This window comes from Physella acuta, unplaced genomic scaffold, assembly GCF_028476545.2.
Source record: "Physella acuta isolate Inbredline_101_S28 unplaced genomic scaffold, ASM2847654v3 ptg000015l, whole genome shotgun sequence".
Taxonomy (NCBI): Eukaryota; Metazoa; Mollusca; class Gastropoda; family Physidae; genus Physella; species Physella acuta.
The window spans coordinates 191,688-208,090 of NW_026731535.1; the positions used below are offsets into that span (position 1 = coordinate 191,688).

Consider the following 16,403-nt stretch of genomic DNA (forward strand, 5'->3'; position numbering starts at 1 on the left):
CGGGAAGTGCCCTATCGGGCACCCGACAACTTAGCTTTATAGATCATCTAGGTCTAGATCTAGAATCTCTAGATCTATATGATCAACATCTAGATCTAGAATCTCTAGATCTAGAATCCAAATAGATAAAATATTTTTTTTAAAGTTTAGGCCGAGAATATCGTATTGTGTAGTCTACATTTCATAGCTCTTAATCATATTTGAATGAAATAGTTCATTTTTTAAAATTCTAAACTCGGAAGATGACGTCATCAGTTTTGTGCTTTTTTTTAATTTAGTGTAAACAATAAGCGACGTCATTGTTAAATGCGTTCTTGTCCCAAGTTTATACACTTTTCCGGTTGCATAAATAATACTGTTTCTCTACATTCGAATACGCCTTTATTTTTTATTTTTCTTCTTTAAATAAAATTGTGGTTATACATTTAAAACATCTAACATATTATTTTCAACAAAAGTCCGTATAAAGGTATCCATATATCGCTGCCGATTCCGACGTGATGTCCGGCGAAAATATTTTGCGGACAGAGAGAGAGATGTGCGAACGTGGGGTTTTATATATTAGGATGGTGAACTGATTTGTGGGACAATTCTAAATCTTTTATCTCTTTTATAGCATCCTAAATCTGAAAATGCTGAGCCTATGCACTTGAATATTATTGAAGTGCTTATCAGAGAAAACAAAATACTTATTCATTTGTGTTTGAAAAGTGAACTAATGGTATACAATGTCAAAAAAAAAAGTGTCAAAACACATGGTAACAGATGTTTTATTGGCTCATTGGTATAAAATAAAAGGTATACAAGTATAAAACATGCGCTATTATATCCTGATATCAGCTTTAAATATTACACACAATTCAAGAATTGTTCAATTTAAAAAAAAACAAGAAAGAAACTGTCACCAATAGTTCCCTGAAAGCGGAGTCTAAAAATGAATTATAAAAACTCAAAACAAAAACAAAGCTATGGATACAAAAACTCTGTCAAACCATATAAATGACTTCATTCATATTTTTACATTCAACAAATATTGAATTGAATGAGAAAAAAACTAAAATTTTTGGTCTCCAAAAATATTCTTAAAATTCAAATTACAGGTTTTAATTCTAAATTGTTAATTAAATATGATAGACAAATCAGTCAACAATTATTTTCTTTTAAGTAATTAAAAAAAAAAATTGTTACAAGTAAAAAGATAAAAGGCGATTGAGAGAGGTAAAGTATTTGATTAAAATATAATATCGTTGTAAAATCAATTCCAAACTCTATTTTTAAAAAAGAAAGAGAATGAGTGTATATAAGTCAACACCAGAGAAAATTGGTTAAAAATTTGACTTTAAAAAGCTTTTACTCAAGTCTTCAGAAAAATCACAAAATAACTTGGAGCATTCTAAATAAATTATGTAAGGCTAAAACCTTAGCGTCTCTGTGCCAGAATCAGGCCAGGCAAAATATGGAGAAAAAAGGGAATTTTTTTTATCTAAACGAAAGTGCCTCTGATTTTAAGAATAAACTTTCAGCTACTGTGGTAAACAGTATGCCGGCATTATTCAGACTGCATGACACTCATTAGGGAAATTCTATTCTAACACTAAGCAACAAGATCTAATTTTACTTCTGTTATCAGTATTAGGGATAATATAAAATAGTTTAGTAATTTTATGAGAATAAGTAACTGTACGAATCATAAATCTTTTATATAGGATGTGTGCAAGTAATATAAATATAACATGTACATAACACACAATGTATTATGCATTAAAAATTTAGTGAGTAAAAAGCTGGATTACAAGAACTTTTGTTTTTTTATACTCAGGAAAGTAGAATAAAAGGTTTGATATTTAAATATAAAAAACTTTGTTAACCATGAAAAGAAAATATGAGCTTGGTTTTACATGAACAGAAAAATTTCACAGCCAATGCATGCTTTTGTTGTTTTCATACACTCTCAGATATCAACATAATGTTTTGTCTACATCAAACTAAGCAATCAAATTACCCGACCTATAGATATTAATAAAAAATAAAGGAAATGACTGTCAGTGGGAAGGTGGCATATACCACTTGTCAGCATATATGAGGTGTATCACCACGTGTTGTCCATATATCACCACCTGTCTTTGAACAATGTTCTGCTGCTATATCACAAACTCTTGTGAAACTTAAAATGTCATACCACTAAAACTGAGGTATGAAGGCAACAATCACCTTATTGACTAGCAGTGCTGTGTGATGTATGACTAAGCTACCATGTACTAGGTATGTGAAAAACATGATCACATAACAAAATAACTCTTTGGCAACATCAGGGACTTTTTAAAAATGTCTATAATTGAGCCAATGTGACAAAGCATATTGTAAAATTTTATATAGTATTTTTTTTTTATTTTCTGGAGAAAAAAAACGCAGCTAGCTTTAAGGGTTATCTAATTTCTAAGATATGTGCTAGTCCATTGCGTAATTACTTCTTATCAGAGATACAAGTTTTTTAATTCTTACATTGTATTTTAGAAATACAAATGTCTTACATATTGTATAATAATATATTGCAGATAAAGCTCATACAAAGTAGTTCTAGCAGTTAAAATCTGTCATAACATTATACAAAGATTATGCATGTATAGTGCATACATTGTTGGAATTTTTTCCCCCAAAATTTAAAAAACCAAATATGTAAGAGTGATCAATATTTTAAAACTTGTTACAAGTCAAGAATAAACTTTCATTAGTAAAATATAACTTTTCAAATATCTGTCTGGTAGATTTTATCCTTTTAAAGTTTATATTTACCAGCCACAGGTCTATAATAAAAGAAATGTTTAAAAAATGTTTAAAATAATTAAAGCTGAAAATTGTGGAAGGAGACTGTGTATAGTGGAGAACTTTAACAGATGCCCTAAGCTCCTCAAGGAACAAAAAAGGAACAATGATGACCATGAAACATAATTAAAATATGTTAAACTATTATAAAATCATGTATATTTTAAAATCTACTTCACGAAATTTTAAGTCTAGATAAAATATAAATCTTTCAAATGCCTGACAAAGGGAAAAATACATTTCTCTATCTTATTTAAGGGCAAGGAGAGTTTATAAATTAGTCTAGTTTATTTAAATATCAAGTGCAATCAAATATTTCTTATGTTATTTAAAATTTAAAAAACTGACAAAAAATTAAATACAATGGTACTTAAAAATAATAACCTCTGAATAAATAACCATACAGCTAGTAATGAATATTTTTTTCTTCTGACAAACAGATCTTTGGCAATAACAACAAAAAATACATGTTGTCAACGTGGAGAAATATTAGGGTAGATCAGCTACCCACCTTCAGACCTAGGGCAACAGAACTTTTAGGGGAAGACATGCAATATAGAGCCACAGTGACATGAATATATGAGATCAAATAGTTTGATTTTATCTAACAACCATCACCTACTGCTTTAAGGTGGGAACACTGGGTTTTTTTTAAAACTCAGCAGAACTCATGAGTGAAAACTTTAACAACAAACTTTTTGTACATTATAACTTAATCAAATAATTTAAAAAACCTAAGGTATATGTCTTATTTACCCTAAAACTCTTAATACTTTGTAAAATGTATACAGAAAAATAAATTTTTGTCAACTCATATAGAAAGACAAAGCCACCATTATAATCAGCATGCGAGAAATGTGCCTTCTGGCAAAGGTTCTTTTTTTACATGTGAGTTACTTTATCAAAGTAAAATATTTTAAATTCAATCAAAATTGATATGTTTAGTAATTAATTACTACTTGAAATCACAGACATGCAACATCAGTCAACCAGCATGTTTTAATTTAGCTAAGGCACTGTCTTAACCAAGGCACATTCTGGTCTTTAGGGTTTATTATGGAATATTATGAGAAAAATTGGTCCACACAATATCCCTGAATCAACAATACATTTTTTACAACAAAACTCAACAGCAGACCAACAGTAAATGTAAGGACAGACAGCTGGATGTAACTACCACTGTTCATGTCATTGATGAGTTGCAAATTATTTAGTGTAACACTCATTATGTGGCCACTTTAATTAATTGACAGTGATACATTTTTATAATTAAAATGCTGAAAGTTTATAACATTAACAATGAAAGTAGCACAGGACACTTACGAAACATTTCATGTAATGATCAGCCCAGCTTTTTCTAAGAGAGGCATTAATCATTCACAATAAAGCTTATCAGGCCATTAATCATATAATGAAGACCAATCAGGGCGTTAATCAATTAAGGAAGAATTATCAAGACATTAAATAAAAGGATCTATCATTAAGCTACTGATCAATAATTAAGCTCTATCAAGCCATTAATCACTAATTAGGGTCTATCAAGCTATTAATCACTAATTAGGATCTGTCAAACAATTTTTACTAAATATAGTCAAAACATCTAGCAGAAGTATTTATTAGTAGTACTTAAGCTAAATATTCAGGAGCAATTTCAAAATTTTAAGTCATGAATTTCAATACTAAAAAGCTATGGTTAAAAAAAAAATATTTTAAAGAATTACCTACATAATTCTGTTAAAATAGATTAAAATTTTTTTTTTTACTCTTTCTCACTTGTGACAAAATACACACTGACAAAAAATCCAAAAATGTTTCCCACTAGATCCAGAATAACATTTGTTTTAAAACCCTTAATAAACTTGAATTCATTAATACTTAGAATTCAGAAGATTTTGACTAATTTTCACAAGAAAACCACAACAACAGGTGGCTAAAAAAACTAGCAACATTTAGTTTGCCTAGCAGGATCTCTTTTTTCTTGAGAATTGTTGACAGAAGCTGTAAGGTCTATTTTACTAGTAGTAATAGCAGGTGATAGAGGGGGTTCATTTCCTGCTCGCAAAATGTCTCGACAGATATCTTCAAATGGCTGAGTAGAGAAAAATCATACAACAATAAATTATTCACAAATGCCTCATAATATTTCAAGCAGAAAAAAAATTAAAATGTCATTTTAAAAGAGAACAATGCAAAGAAAATAATTTTAAAAATCGTGATTTTGATTTACGTCTAATGTTTACGTGATTTTGATTTACGTCTTATGTTATCTTAGGCACTTCTAGCCCTTGAGCTTTTGCGAGGGGGAAGAAGAGGTTATTAGACATACATATATATATAAATTGGGGTGGTCTATGCAAATAAGCATTTTAAAATATTAAGAAATAGAATTCAACGGTTTCAGTGACCTCTGCATATGAAGGGATAGTCTGGTCAGCTTTATGCCTTGCCATCTCTACTATCCCTAACCTGAGTCAGGTACCCTTCAAAGCTGGGTGGAATCAAGGATGTTGTTCTAAGCAAGCATACAAATATTTTGTCCATAACGCATGTCCACAATTAATGTAAAAATGAAAGATGTCAATTACCTTAATTAGACTTAATGCATCTTTTGCACTTGTTTCATAGAACCTTATATTGTTTTCATCTGCGAACTAAAGCCAAAATTTACAAGTCATTTTGGTATTCTGGATCAATAATTTTTAACAAAAGACACGGTCAAAGCATAAAATTAACAAATATCTTACAAAGCAGTTTAAACACTTGTAAGTAAAGCTGAGGTATCTGATCACTAAGTTCTCTTAGCTCTTGTTGGTACAAAACAAAAGTTTTAGATACACAACTTAAGGACACACAAAAAATTATATTTGCAATCTCCATATTACTAAAATAAATCATTAAAAAACTACTAAAACAAAAGTTTTATAAGTGTAACTAACCTGTTTAGCTGTTGCTGTTGGGACCTGCCTTTTCATGGACAGATCACTTTTGTTACCTACCACAACTACTGATGTGCTATCTTTTGCATACTAGAAATTGTAATGAAAAAGTATCAATTGTAATTTGAAACCATACAATGTTAATCTTATTTTTCCATAGAAAATTAAACTGGGTAGATGTTTAATGTTGATATAGGTAGCTGTAACCCAGAAAAACTAGGTCCAAAGCAGCTAAGATGTCTGGAGTTTTGCTCTGATAGCAAATTGATAAAGTTGGAGTACATTGAATCTGGTTTGGAAACCTTGATGATAACAGTATGCTGGTTTATATAAGATCCCTATTACTTATAGGGTCATGGACCATGACATTGGTTGGTAATAGTGCTCCACTGAGGTTTTGTGAGGGGATATAGGGGAAGGGGGAGTAATTTCTTATGATTACAATACATTTTGCATGGTCGAAAGGCAGAGCGTATGACTGCTAATCCAAAAGTTTCTAGCTCAAATCTGGGGTTCTAGTCCATAGAGCATTCTTGAGTCCACCCAGCTTTTTGAAAGGTACCTGATTCACTTTAGAAAGTTAGAGATGGCTGGACATAATGCTGACCACATTATCCCTTCAAATGCCAAGATTACTGAAACAGGTGAATTCTACTTCACTTGCCCCATGAACCATCAAGTTCAAAAGGGAACATTTCTTAAATTTTCCATACAATGTTAAATATGTAGAAAAGGCAACATGTTAATTTTATGGACATCAACAAAAGAGCTGAACCAGGCAGCAGATATCTTTAGCTATGTCATGTCATGAGTAAGAAGCCTTTACAAACCTGTTTAACATATATAAGCCATTTGGCCAAAGATTCAAAAGAGCTCCTACTGCAGATGTCATACACCAAAATACAACCCTAAACAGAAAGATATACTTATTGTTTTATCCATAATAAAACAATATTATATATAATACTGTGGTTTCTTTTTAGTTGTTTGTAACTATATGTCAAGTTGTATCAATTTAAAACTATATGCCACCTGAGCTCTGGAATAGTACTGCTTAGTTATTGCTTCAAATCTTTCTTGCCCTGCAGTATCCCAGATTTGTAGTTTAACATTCTTTCCATCCAGATTGATGACTTTCATCCTAAAATCTACACCTGAAAACATTTTGGGTTACTTTAATAAGTTAGAATTTTTAAAATTGGAATAATTTTTAATGCATATTTTATGTATAAGACCAACATTCTATGTATAAGTCTGCATTCTATGTTTAAGGCCTACATATATAACATCACCTATAATTTAATATAAGCTAATTGTATAAGAAGTAAAATTACGAGAAAATTAATAATGAAAAGACACTTACCAACAGTTGTTGTGTGATTTTCAAGAAATTCGTTGAAAGCATACTGGTTAATTAAACAGGTCTTTCCAACTCCAGTATCTCCAACTAACATTAGGCGAAGTAATGTGTCATAACGTTTCGCCATGATGACAATGTGTTCATAAGCAGTTCTACTCTAAGAAAATATATTAGTAATATAGGCTAATTATTAAACATTTTATAACTAACAGCCAATATGCACATATTAATAAGAAACACATATCATGGTTACCAGTCAAGGGGCATAAATTATAAGTTATAATTTATTTGGTTGCGGTCCCTGTGGAAACGCAAATCTTGGGACTCTGGGTAGTTTGTACATGTATCCCCGTCATTCAAACCCCAGGCTTTAAATGACATGGACAGTGCCCGGTGCCGTTGCCTATGTTAACTTGATCATGTAGACCTAATGAAGGGCTATTGTCTACATAACCGTTTATGGCTTGGACATTTATGAACTAGCCATATTCGGAGTTGCAATAAAGCCTGTATCTAACAACCAAAGCATTGTTTCGTTGTGTGTTATCTCTCATGATCATACCTTTTAATACTACACCTCAGTGGGTGATATCATCCCTACTGAGGCAGTCTTACAAATACATACCATACATAAGGATGACAAGGCTATATTGTATAAGTCTAGTTAATTAATAATCCCCTTTAGGCCTATTATAATTAATGGACCTACTGTTCATATAGGCCTATAATGTGTACATATATATGTGTGTATATATATATATATATATATATATATATATATATATATATATATATATATATATATATATATATATATATATATATAAAGCCTACTGTAATAGACTCTAAAAATATTACATACTTGTATTGGCCTAAATATATTAAATTTCAATAGGCTATATTAAATTTTTCGCCCCGGCAAAAGATAGTTCTGTGCATGTGCAGTGAACTTCATAGCTGAGCTAGGGTTATGGCTATGGTTAGGGCAAGGATTAGGATTAGGGATACTAGGGTTAGAGTTTGGGCTAGGGTTTTGCGGTTGTAAACACACGCATGCATGCGCAGTATCACTGAAAACATTGCAGCAAAGGCAAATCGTAGTCTCTCTCCTTGGTGCATGCAGATCTTTATCTGGCTAGATTCTGCCATATTAAATAATAGAATCTATTCTAATGGTTACAGTGCCACTGCAGTCTAGGCTAGTCTAGAACCACTATACTTAGATCTACGCTGAAAAGCTTTAGCCACAATACAAAAACATTAACAAAAGTCATTGTGAATATAATTTTAATTAGGTTTACTATACAATACATAACATAGATCTATATAAATATTACATCTAGATTTTAAAATCAGTGCGCAGACCTTTGACCACAGGTGCTTTGACCATAGGGGGTTTGACCATAGGTGGTTTGACCACAGAGGGGCTTTGACCAGAGGGGCTTTGACCACAGAGGGGTTTTGACCATAATGGGGTTTTGACCATAGGGGTTTCGACCACAGGGGGTTTGACCACAGGTGTTTTCTCAGCAGAGGGTATTTGACCACAGGTGGTTTGATAACAAGCTCTTTGTCCATATATGGTAAGGATTAATTTTAAAAGTTGTGTAATTATATTTTAAATTGCGGCAGGATGTAATAGTATTTTAATTTTTAATTCATCCGTCACTTAGTTAACCATACAAGTATTACCTGTTTGACTATACTGTTGGCATGTTTATTTAATCCTTTTTTATCCTTTATATATGCTATGTATTTTCAAGTACATCTACATTATTTATTTGTGAAACTTGTTGTATGTCGTAGTATTTGTGTTCCATTTATATTTAAAATAAATCTAGATCTATGAGGTCTACTAACAACCGCCTTTGTGTGGAGACTAAAATATCATTCTTGACTATTTTGGTACATGTTAATTTCTATGAATGGACTTTCAGGAAACATGTAGATCTATAAAAAAATGGTATTAATTGTATCATAAATTTAAATAACAGTTTATAATTTCTATTTTAAATTCTATATATTATCCCCCCCCCCCCTGTGGTCAAAGCCCCACTGTGGTCAAACCCCTAAGGTCAAAGCACCTAGGACCCTAAAATCTAGATCTATACAGATTGAATAACAACTACTAACTAGTAAACTACTAGACTACCACTTAATACTTAATAAATATTAAATAAGTGTAGGCTACTCACTCAATCAGATTGAGATTATCACAGCAGAGACAGACACAGACAGGGTGACTCGGAATTTGGGATAATCTTATAATTAAATTTATAAGAACTAGATTGATTCCTCATTTAAATATTTCTTTTACACAAAGTACTAAAATGCCCCTTATTCTGTCATGATTCAAATGTCTAATTCTATCTGAATCTGAATAGTGGATGTTTTCTCTACATTTTATAGAAATTAGGATACGGCACGATGAATGAAAATTCAGATATTTTACTATGTTTAATGCAGTTGCTTCCCTTTAGGGTATAATTACTTGTCGAAAGAAACCTACAATCCTGAGAAACATCGAATCCGAAATCGTGCATGTCTTACTTCTTTCATCATTTATTTATTCATTTATTCAATTACGGTAACAATAGTAGGCACGGAAGCCTTTTTTCACATTGGCCGTTTTAAAATAAACAAAAACATCAGATTCTTATTGTGTTTAAAATAGTCTAAATCTAGCAGTATCTTAAAATGATGGTGTTATTAACATCCAAATAATATGAGGGGAAGGACAGAGAAAACTCTTTAAATCAACTTTTGTATAATGGGTTTTAAATCATAAAAACAAACACAAATATAATAAATCGGGAGCGATCTCCCCTAAACTTTCTCGAATATTCTTTTATAAAAAAAAAAAAAAACAGGGGATGGGAACTCGGGCTATAGACATGAATTTTAATCCATTTTAAATACTTAAACTTTTAAAAATAGAATAAAATCTCGTAGAAAAAAGAATTGCACACCTGTGCACGCCAAATAAAACGTGCTTAATAGTGGGAATATTATTAGTACTTTATAAATTTACGTGCGTTTTTTGAGAAATCGGAAATAGCGTAAATTAGTACTTTCAATCAACGGAAATTACTCAAAATTTGATAGAAGGTAGAGAATGAGATCTTTTACTTACATGTGAAATTTCATTTATCTACCTGAAACAGTACTCAAGTTATTAGCTTTTTAAAAATTCAAAGTAGAAAAAGTACCACTTCCGGTTATCGGAAATCGCTCAAAAGTTGATACGGATCTACGATTTTGATAAAATACTTATATATGAAATTTCATCAACCTAGCTGTAACGGTACTCAAGTAATCGTGTTTACACACAGACACACACACAGACATACGGACAAGATTGCAAAATTATGTTTTTCCGTATCAGTGAGGTGTAAAACGTCGAGATTTGTAAATAAATCTTCCCCACCCACCAGACGCGGGACGTCGTCCTACCGCCTGGTACCCAGCTTGATCGTGGGGGGCGTCCGGCCAGATCAAAAACCTCTAACTGCTGTTAGCTAACATTAGCCATTCCGCACCCACTAAGGGGGTCATGAGCTTGGTCCGACTAATGGCACTCTTCCGAAGCCACGTTAAGGCCGCAGCTTAAACTAAAGTCAAAATATCTGGTTAGGGTCGAGAGCAGACCCCTTTTGGTTCCCGGCAGTCTTGCACCTCACCTCCCCCACGCTATAATGTAGGGGAATTGGGAGTCCAATATACCAGGCTCTTCGGAAGGGATCCCAAACTAAATGAAAAGATTGATTATAGTGTAATTTATAAATATACTAGCGTACCCGTCCCCGCGCGTTGCCGCGGGAATAGAAGAAAGTCTGACGAAATATATAAGAAGGGTTTCTTCCATGGGTTACCAATCCTACATTCTTAGACGCGTGACCTTGTTTTCTAAAGCTGAGTTATTTAAATGTAAACAATGCCTGCGCTTAGATAATAAATATCGGGACACGGATTTACCTACACTACCGCCTGAAAACCTTGAGTGTATGTTAATTATTCACCGAAATAATGAGGTACAACACACTTCGGTGACTGTCCATGTGTCAGGGAGCTCGTCGATTACACTACCGCAGAGGCGCAGCGTACGGCTTCTTAAAACTAACATAGGCGCCATAGTGCTCACAGTATAACCCAGAGCGCCACATAGCATCTTGAAACAATAATGCAGCTTGCGATTGCGTCATTCGCTAAAGTTACACAAATCAGCAGGATTTATTTCGTTAACACGTAAAAAAAATATTTGACGTGTTATAAACATCAGTGAGTTTTATGGCACTCAGATAAACGGTGTCGAACATTATCCGACCAGAGTTTCTTCCAGGCATCTCTTCGGGGGGGGGGGGGGGGGGAATTTTTTTACCGCCCCCCCCCCCCCCCCCCGAACGAAATTTATATAATTTATATAGAAAATATATACTTTTAACAGTGCCCCCCCCCCCCCCCGAAGATTTCAAGTCTCCCCCCCCCCCCCCCGGAGAAAAAAGTCTGGAAGAAACACTGCATCCGACTTTCATTTTTTAATATGTTCCATATAGAGAAGAATTACATCCTCCCGGGGCGCCTTTGTGAATTCAACACTACCTCCTCCCTCTCGCCCAGTAAAAGCAGCCGTTTACAGACAAAGAAAAGATCAATCAGAAATTGTTACCTCCCCTTCGTTTCAAATCGTTTAATATTAAATTATCTGCCCTTAATAGCCGTCACTAACCCGGCTCTACGATTGTAAACATTCGGGGTGAACCACAGCTCACCTGACAGGTGGGGTTGAGGGTGGTGGCTAAGCTGCGTGGTGTTTTCTATGGTATCCAAGAAGAGAATTATATATATAGATACCGTATATAGAGAAAAATCGCACCTTCCGTTGCGCGCCCTTGCGAAATTGAAAAACATTTTTTAAACAGAAATCTCACCTGGAGTGGTCTAATCAACTCCCCAGTTTCACGGCGAACGGATGAACAGTGTCAAACCGTTATTGATATCAAATATCGAGAAAAATCGCACCCTCCCGAGAATTTGAAAATTTTTTCCCCGCAGAAACCTAACCAGGATGAAAGGTGTAGTAATGCATAAAGACAAACACACACACTGCCTTATACATTTATATATATAGATTGAACATTTCTTGTCATTAAAATATTAGGTTTTGGTCATGCCACCTTTCTTCAATACCCCGACTAATATTAAAAATACAGCCATAAAGAAACCTTACTTTTTTACTTCTAAATAAAAAGCCACTAAGGTTTGAAAGCAGTAGAAATTAAGTCATAAATTAAAAGCAAGTTTTCTATAAAAAAAAAAAAAGACTAAATACGATGTATATGTGTGCTTGAAGTTCAATACCTTCTTCTCCTTCTGTGTATTTAGTGTTGGAATTGGAAAAGATCCCCCCCCAACACAATTATACGTGTCAACTTTTTATGCCATATAGGCAGTTCACGCAGGTTTCAGCCTGCTTTTCTTTTTGAATTTACTTCAATAGCCTTTGTCCAACCAAAAAAAACAAACTTACAATGCAGCAGTTATCTTTTTGGTTTAGTGACCGTGAGTTTTACAGACTCAACCATGCCAAACCCTAGTTAAATACTGAAATATTAAATTATCTTAATATACCAAATTAGCTGGTAATAGCTCAAACCAAACAAACCAAAATAAAGCAGCATATACTAATTTAGTGCATGTTTATTTAATAACCAGAATACTAAATTATCTTAGGAGGATTTTGTTGGAAATAATTCTTAATTCTGCCAATAGACACATTTTCCTGTCACATCTTTTTTTCTATGACTCCATGCAATGCATAAAGACAATACTCTTTTTTACTCTAAATAGGAAAATAAGTAAAAATACAAATGTCTAAAATAAGTGCCAGTTTATTTTTTATTGTACATTTAATAAAACTTATGAGCGGGCATTGGGTCCCTTCTTTCTCCCAAAGCCAGCGACAACATTTACGAATCTACGGTTGTACTGCATACGACGTTTGGCACGGCCAGTCTTTCCTTTTTTCTTTTCTTGCTTATCAACTTTAGGTGTCTGCCCACGTACTTTACCAGCACGAGCCAAGCTACCATGGACTTTACCTGAGATTGAAAATATAAAATTACTTGTATGAAAAAAACAAACAACAGGTACAATACATAGACTCAATATAAGCATTTTGTAACAATGATGTATCAGACAGCACTCTCAGTCCCTGAAGCAAGTGACTTAAACTCCTCTAATATCTGCCTGCTTCCAAACCCCCGTTACAGCCCTATTCATCTGGGTTAACCAGGTACTTTGTGTGGTTTAGTATGATGCGTCCGTTGCCGCCTGGAGTTTATTTACATGTGGTAAAAAAGTTTTTAAAATAAAAGTTAATTTCATGTTGCTCTACTATGAGTGGTTTATTTTTAATTTTTTCTTAAGTTAAGAAATAGTTAAACAATTAGTTAAATTAAATCTAATTAAAATGACTCCCTGTATCTGGCTTTATTTATAATGTAACGAATACAGTGATATTGAAAAAGAAGAAAGTTTCAGTGACCATGGTGAATTTTTTAGCATTTAAAATAATTTTTTTATTGAAATATTACAGGGATTAAAGTAATATTTATTAATTATAAGTAAATTATGTTCTATTTTACCTCATACATTATAAAATAAGACTTGATATAAGAGGTTTTTCCCCCCCCAAAATAATAATTTTTTAAATGGTGCAGTGGTTGAAAAATCGGTAGTCTTTTGTCTGGCCATAGGGGAAGTAAAATAATTTGGATTCTATTGATAGTAAATAGTTAATAAACAATGGTAAAAAAAAAAATGCATAGGCCTAACCATGTCTATTTTTTTTAAAGCTGGCCAGCTAGATTTTTGTCTGAAGTTAATCAACAGAAAAGAGCCTAAGTGTAAATTTTAACATTTTAAATAAAATAACCTAAAGTTAGATAAGGTCTACTATTTTAAATAGTGTCAGAAAATTACCAATTTATTTTGGCTGTTAGAGTAGCCTAGGACTGCTTTTAAAAACTGCAGGTCCCCCACCCCCCACCTTCAAGGGTGCACATATCTAGGCCTATTTGCTGCTGATGTCACTTCATCTCCACCCAAACCATTCAGTATTTAACATGGGGTGGGGCCCATAGCACAGTCACAAAAGGTTATAAGTCAGCAACTGTTGTTACTAGACTATTAGTAAAACAGTCACTTTTAGCAATGATTTCAAAATTAATTAAAAATACTGGTATGTAAATAATAAAGACTATGTAAGTTAAGTAGTAAACAAACTGGGATCAGAGGTCTACTCTTCCGTTAAAGAACTGAAACTGAATGTGACTGACTAAATTAAAAATCCTAACCTCCAAGCAAGCGCAGCTCAACATTCAATGTTGCCTCATTTCTGAAAGTTACAAGCTCACAGGAATCTTCTAATGGCTGGCCTTCATAGAACACTGCCATCTGCTCAAGAGGGAGACCTTCACGTTCTGTAACCAAAGTCTAAATGCAAAGTGGAAAAATATATTAGTTTTATGTGGTTTATTTAAAGCCATAATAGACAAATGCATTAAGTACAACAAAGTTTAACATTACCTTGACATCTCCTACTGTCTTTTGTTGAGCAAGGTCCAAAACATGGGTTTGGAGAGAATGTACGAACATAGGCATGATGGATGGCTTTATTTTTCTGGAGAGAAAAAAATAAACTGTTATTACAACCCAGCCTGATGGTGACCAGAAAATTATAACCTTTAGGGCCTAAATATAAATCACTAGCTGATTTATTTATAGTGTGTTGTCTTACTGTGTTGCAAATTTAATTGTATTGTAATTAGTTAAGATCCATTATTAACAAATGAGATTCAGCCGGATTAGCAAATTACATTCATCCCAAGGACAAAAAGTATACGAAACCCAAAAAATCATTCTTGTAAAAGAATTATGCTGCTGTTTCTGACATTTAACATTTTCATTTAGTCTTGAAAAAGATAACCACAAATCCAAACAAAAAATAAAGCTTGCACAATTTGGGTAGGAAGTGGGTCTGATATCTAAGTTTCGGTAATCTATCGTTTTGGGTGCGTAAAATCGCCCGCGGCTATTAATGTACGAAAACGTTACCTCATTGTCAAGGCTGTAATAGAAGTATATTGTGATATGTTTGTGTCAAATATTAAAGATAAATGAATAATAAACCTAAATCAATCGCTAAATATATCAATATAGGCCAGAAGTTAACTTTAAACAGCAGTGTCTGCAAGCGAGATTTGCTATATAAACAGCAGCCATTTGTAAAATAGAGTGACTTCCGCCTGAATCTCGCGGTATAAGTCAATAAAAATAAAACTTTAACAAGATGGCTGCTATAGTAAATGAGCATGGTTGCATCTGTTGGAAACATCGCTGGTGTTCATTTATTACTGAAAAGTTTTAATTCAATTGTTTAAAAACAGGTACATAAATGAAACAAGGAAACTTTGTGTTTTTCAAAACATAAATCCTCCTCAAAATGTGAAATATTATTAAAATGTAAGGAGTCACCTGTTTTTCATATTACTAGTTGCGGGCGATTTTACGTACCTAAAACGATAGATTACCTAAATTTCAGTCTGACTTTGATTGTCACCAAAGTACAGCCATTGAAAATGTTTGTTGCAAGGCTGTTTTATAATTTCCCTCTCAAAAGTGTTAAAATATGCTTAATAACATACGCCTAACCCTAATTTCTAACCATAAAATTAGTCGAGATTAAATTACAATAACATACGCTCAACAGTAGGTGAAGATAATGGGGGGGGGGGGGGGGGAATAAGCTGAAATGGAGTTTTACCTGCTTAAAGTAATTTTTTAAGTTCTAATGTAAAAGTGATTAAGATCTGTAAGACTTAACATTTAAAAAATCAATGTAGATCTAACTGTAAAATCTAATACTGTTTAGCGACAACAGATAAATATAAATCTAAACTTCTTAATTAAAAAAAAAATGTGCATTGGACTTATCGATAACTGGACATCTTTAAAAACGCATAGAGTGCCAGCGCAAAACAGCAAGGAAAAAACAATGTTCTGTCAATATTCATACCTTAACTCTTTGTTCACAAGAATAATCGGTTTATTGAAGATGAAGTTAGGGGTTTACAGTCTTACAACTGAGCTAGAAATTTCATTTATAAATATTTAAGAGAGACCTTACCACGCTGTTGCGACACAGTTGTGAAATTTAGTGCAAAAGGATCTAAAATTAGAAACCACAAGTTAACGTACACTAGTTTGTCTTCCGCTAATTCAAA

The 16,403-nt window shown here is 33.0% G+C and overlaps 2 protein-coding genes across 3 annotated transcripts; both read right to left on the bottom strand.

The window, feature by feature from the left end:
* Window positions 1-754: 754 nt before the first annotated feature.
* On the bottom strand, window positions 755-9,557 carry LOC131936508 (ras-related protein Rab-13-like). The gene is made up of 7 exons (XM_059293530.1): window positions 9,315-9,557; window positions 7,123-7,274; window positions 6,792-6,913; window positions 6,590-6,667; window positions 5,760-5,849; window positions 5,409-5,474; window positions 755-4,912 (listed from the first exon to the last, which is right to left on the bottom strand). The coding sequence occupies exons 2-7, from the start codon at window positions 7,244-7,246 to the stop codon at window positions 4,763-4,765; spliced, it is 630 nt and encodes a 209-aa protein (XP_059149513.1). The 5' UTR covers window positions 7,247-7,274; window positions 9,315-9,557; the 3' UTR covers window positions 755-4,762.
* Window positions 9,558-12,991: 3,434 nt separating this feature from the next.
* On the bottom strand, window positions 12,992-16,393 carry LOC131936707 (ubiquitin-like FUBI-ribosomal protein eS30 fusion protein). Of its 2 annotated transcripts, none has more exons than XM_059293754.1 (4): window positions 16,307-16,393; window positions 14,707-14,800; window positions 14,475-14,613; window positions 12,992-13,217 (listed from the first exon to the last, which is right to left on the bottom strand). In XM_059293754.1, exons 2-4 carry the CDS (start codon window positions 14,779-14,781, stop codon window positions 13,036-13,038), a joined length of 396 nt encoding a protein of 131 aa, XP_059149737.1. In that variant the 5' UTR covers window positions 14,782-14,800; window positions 16,307-16,393; the 3' UTR covers window positions 12,992-13,035. The 2 variants fall into 2 exon arrangements, with proteins under 2 accessions (XP_059149737.1, XP_059149746.1); XM_059293763.1 differs by having other exon boundaries at window positions 16,196-16,335.
* Window positions 16,394-16,403: the final 10 nt, after the last annotated feature.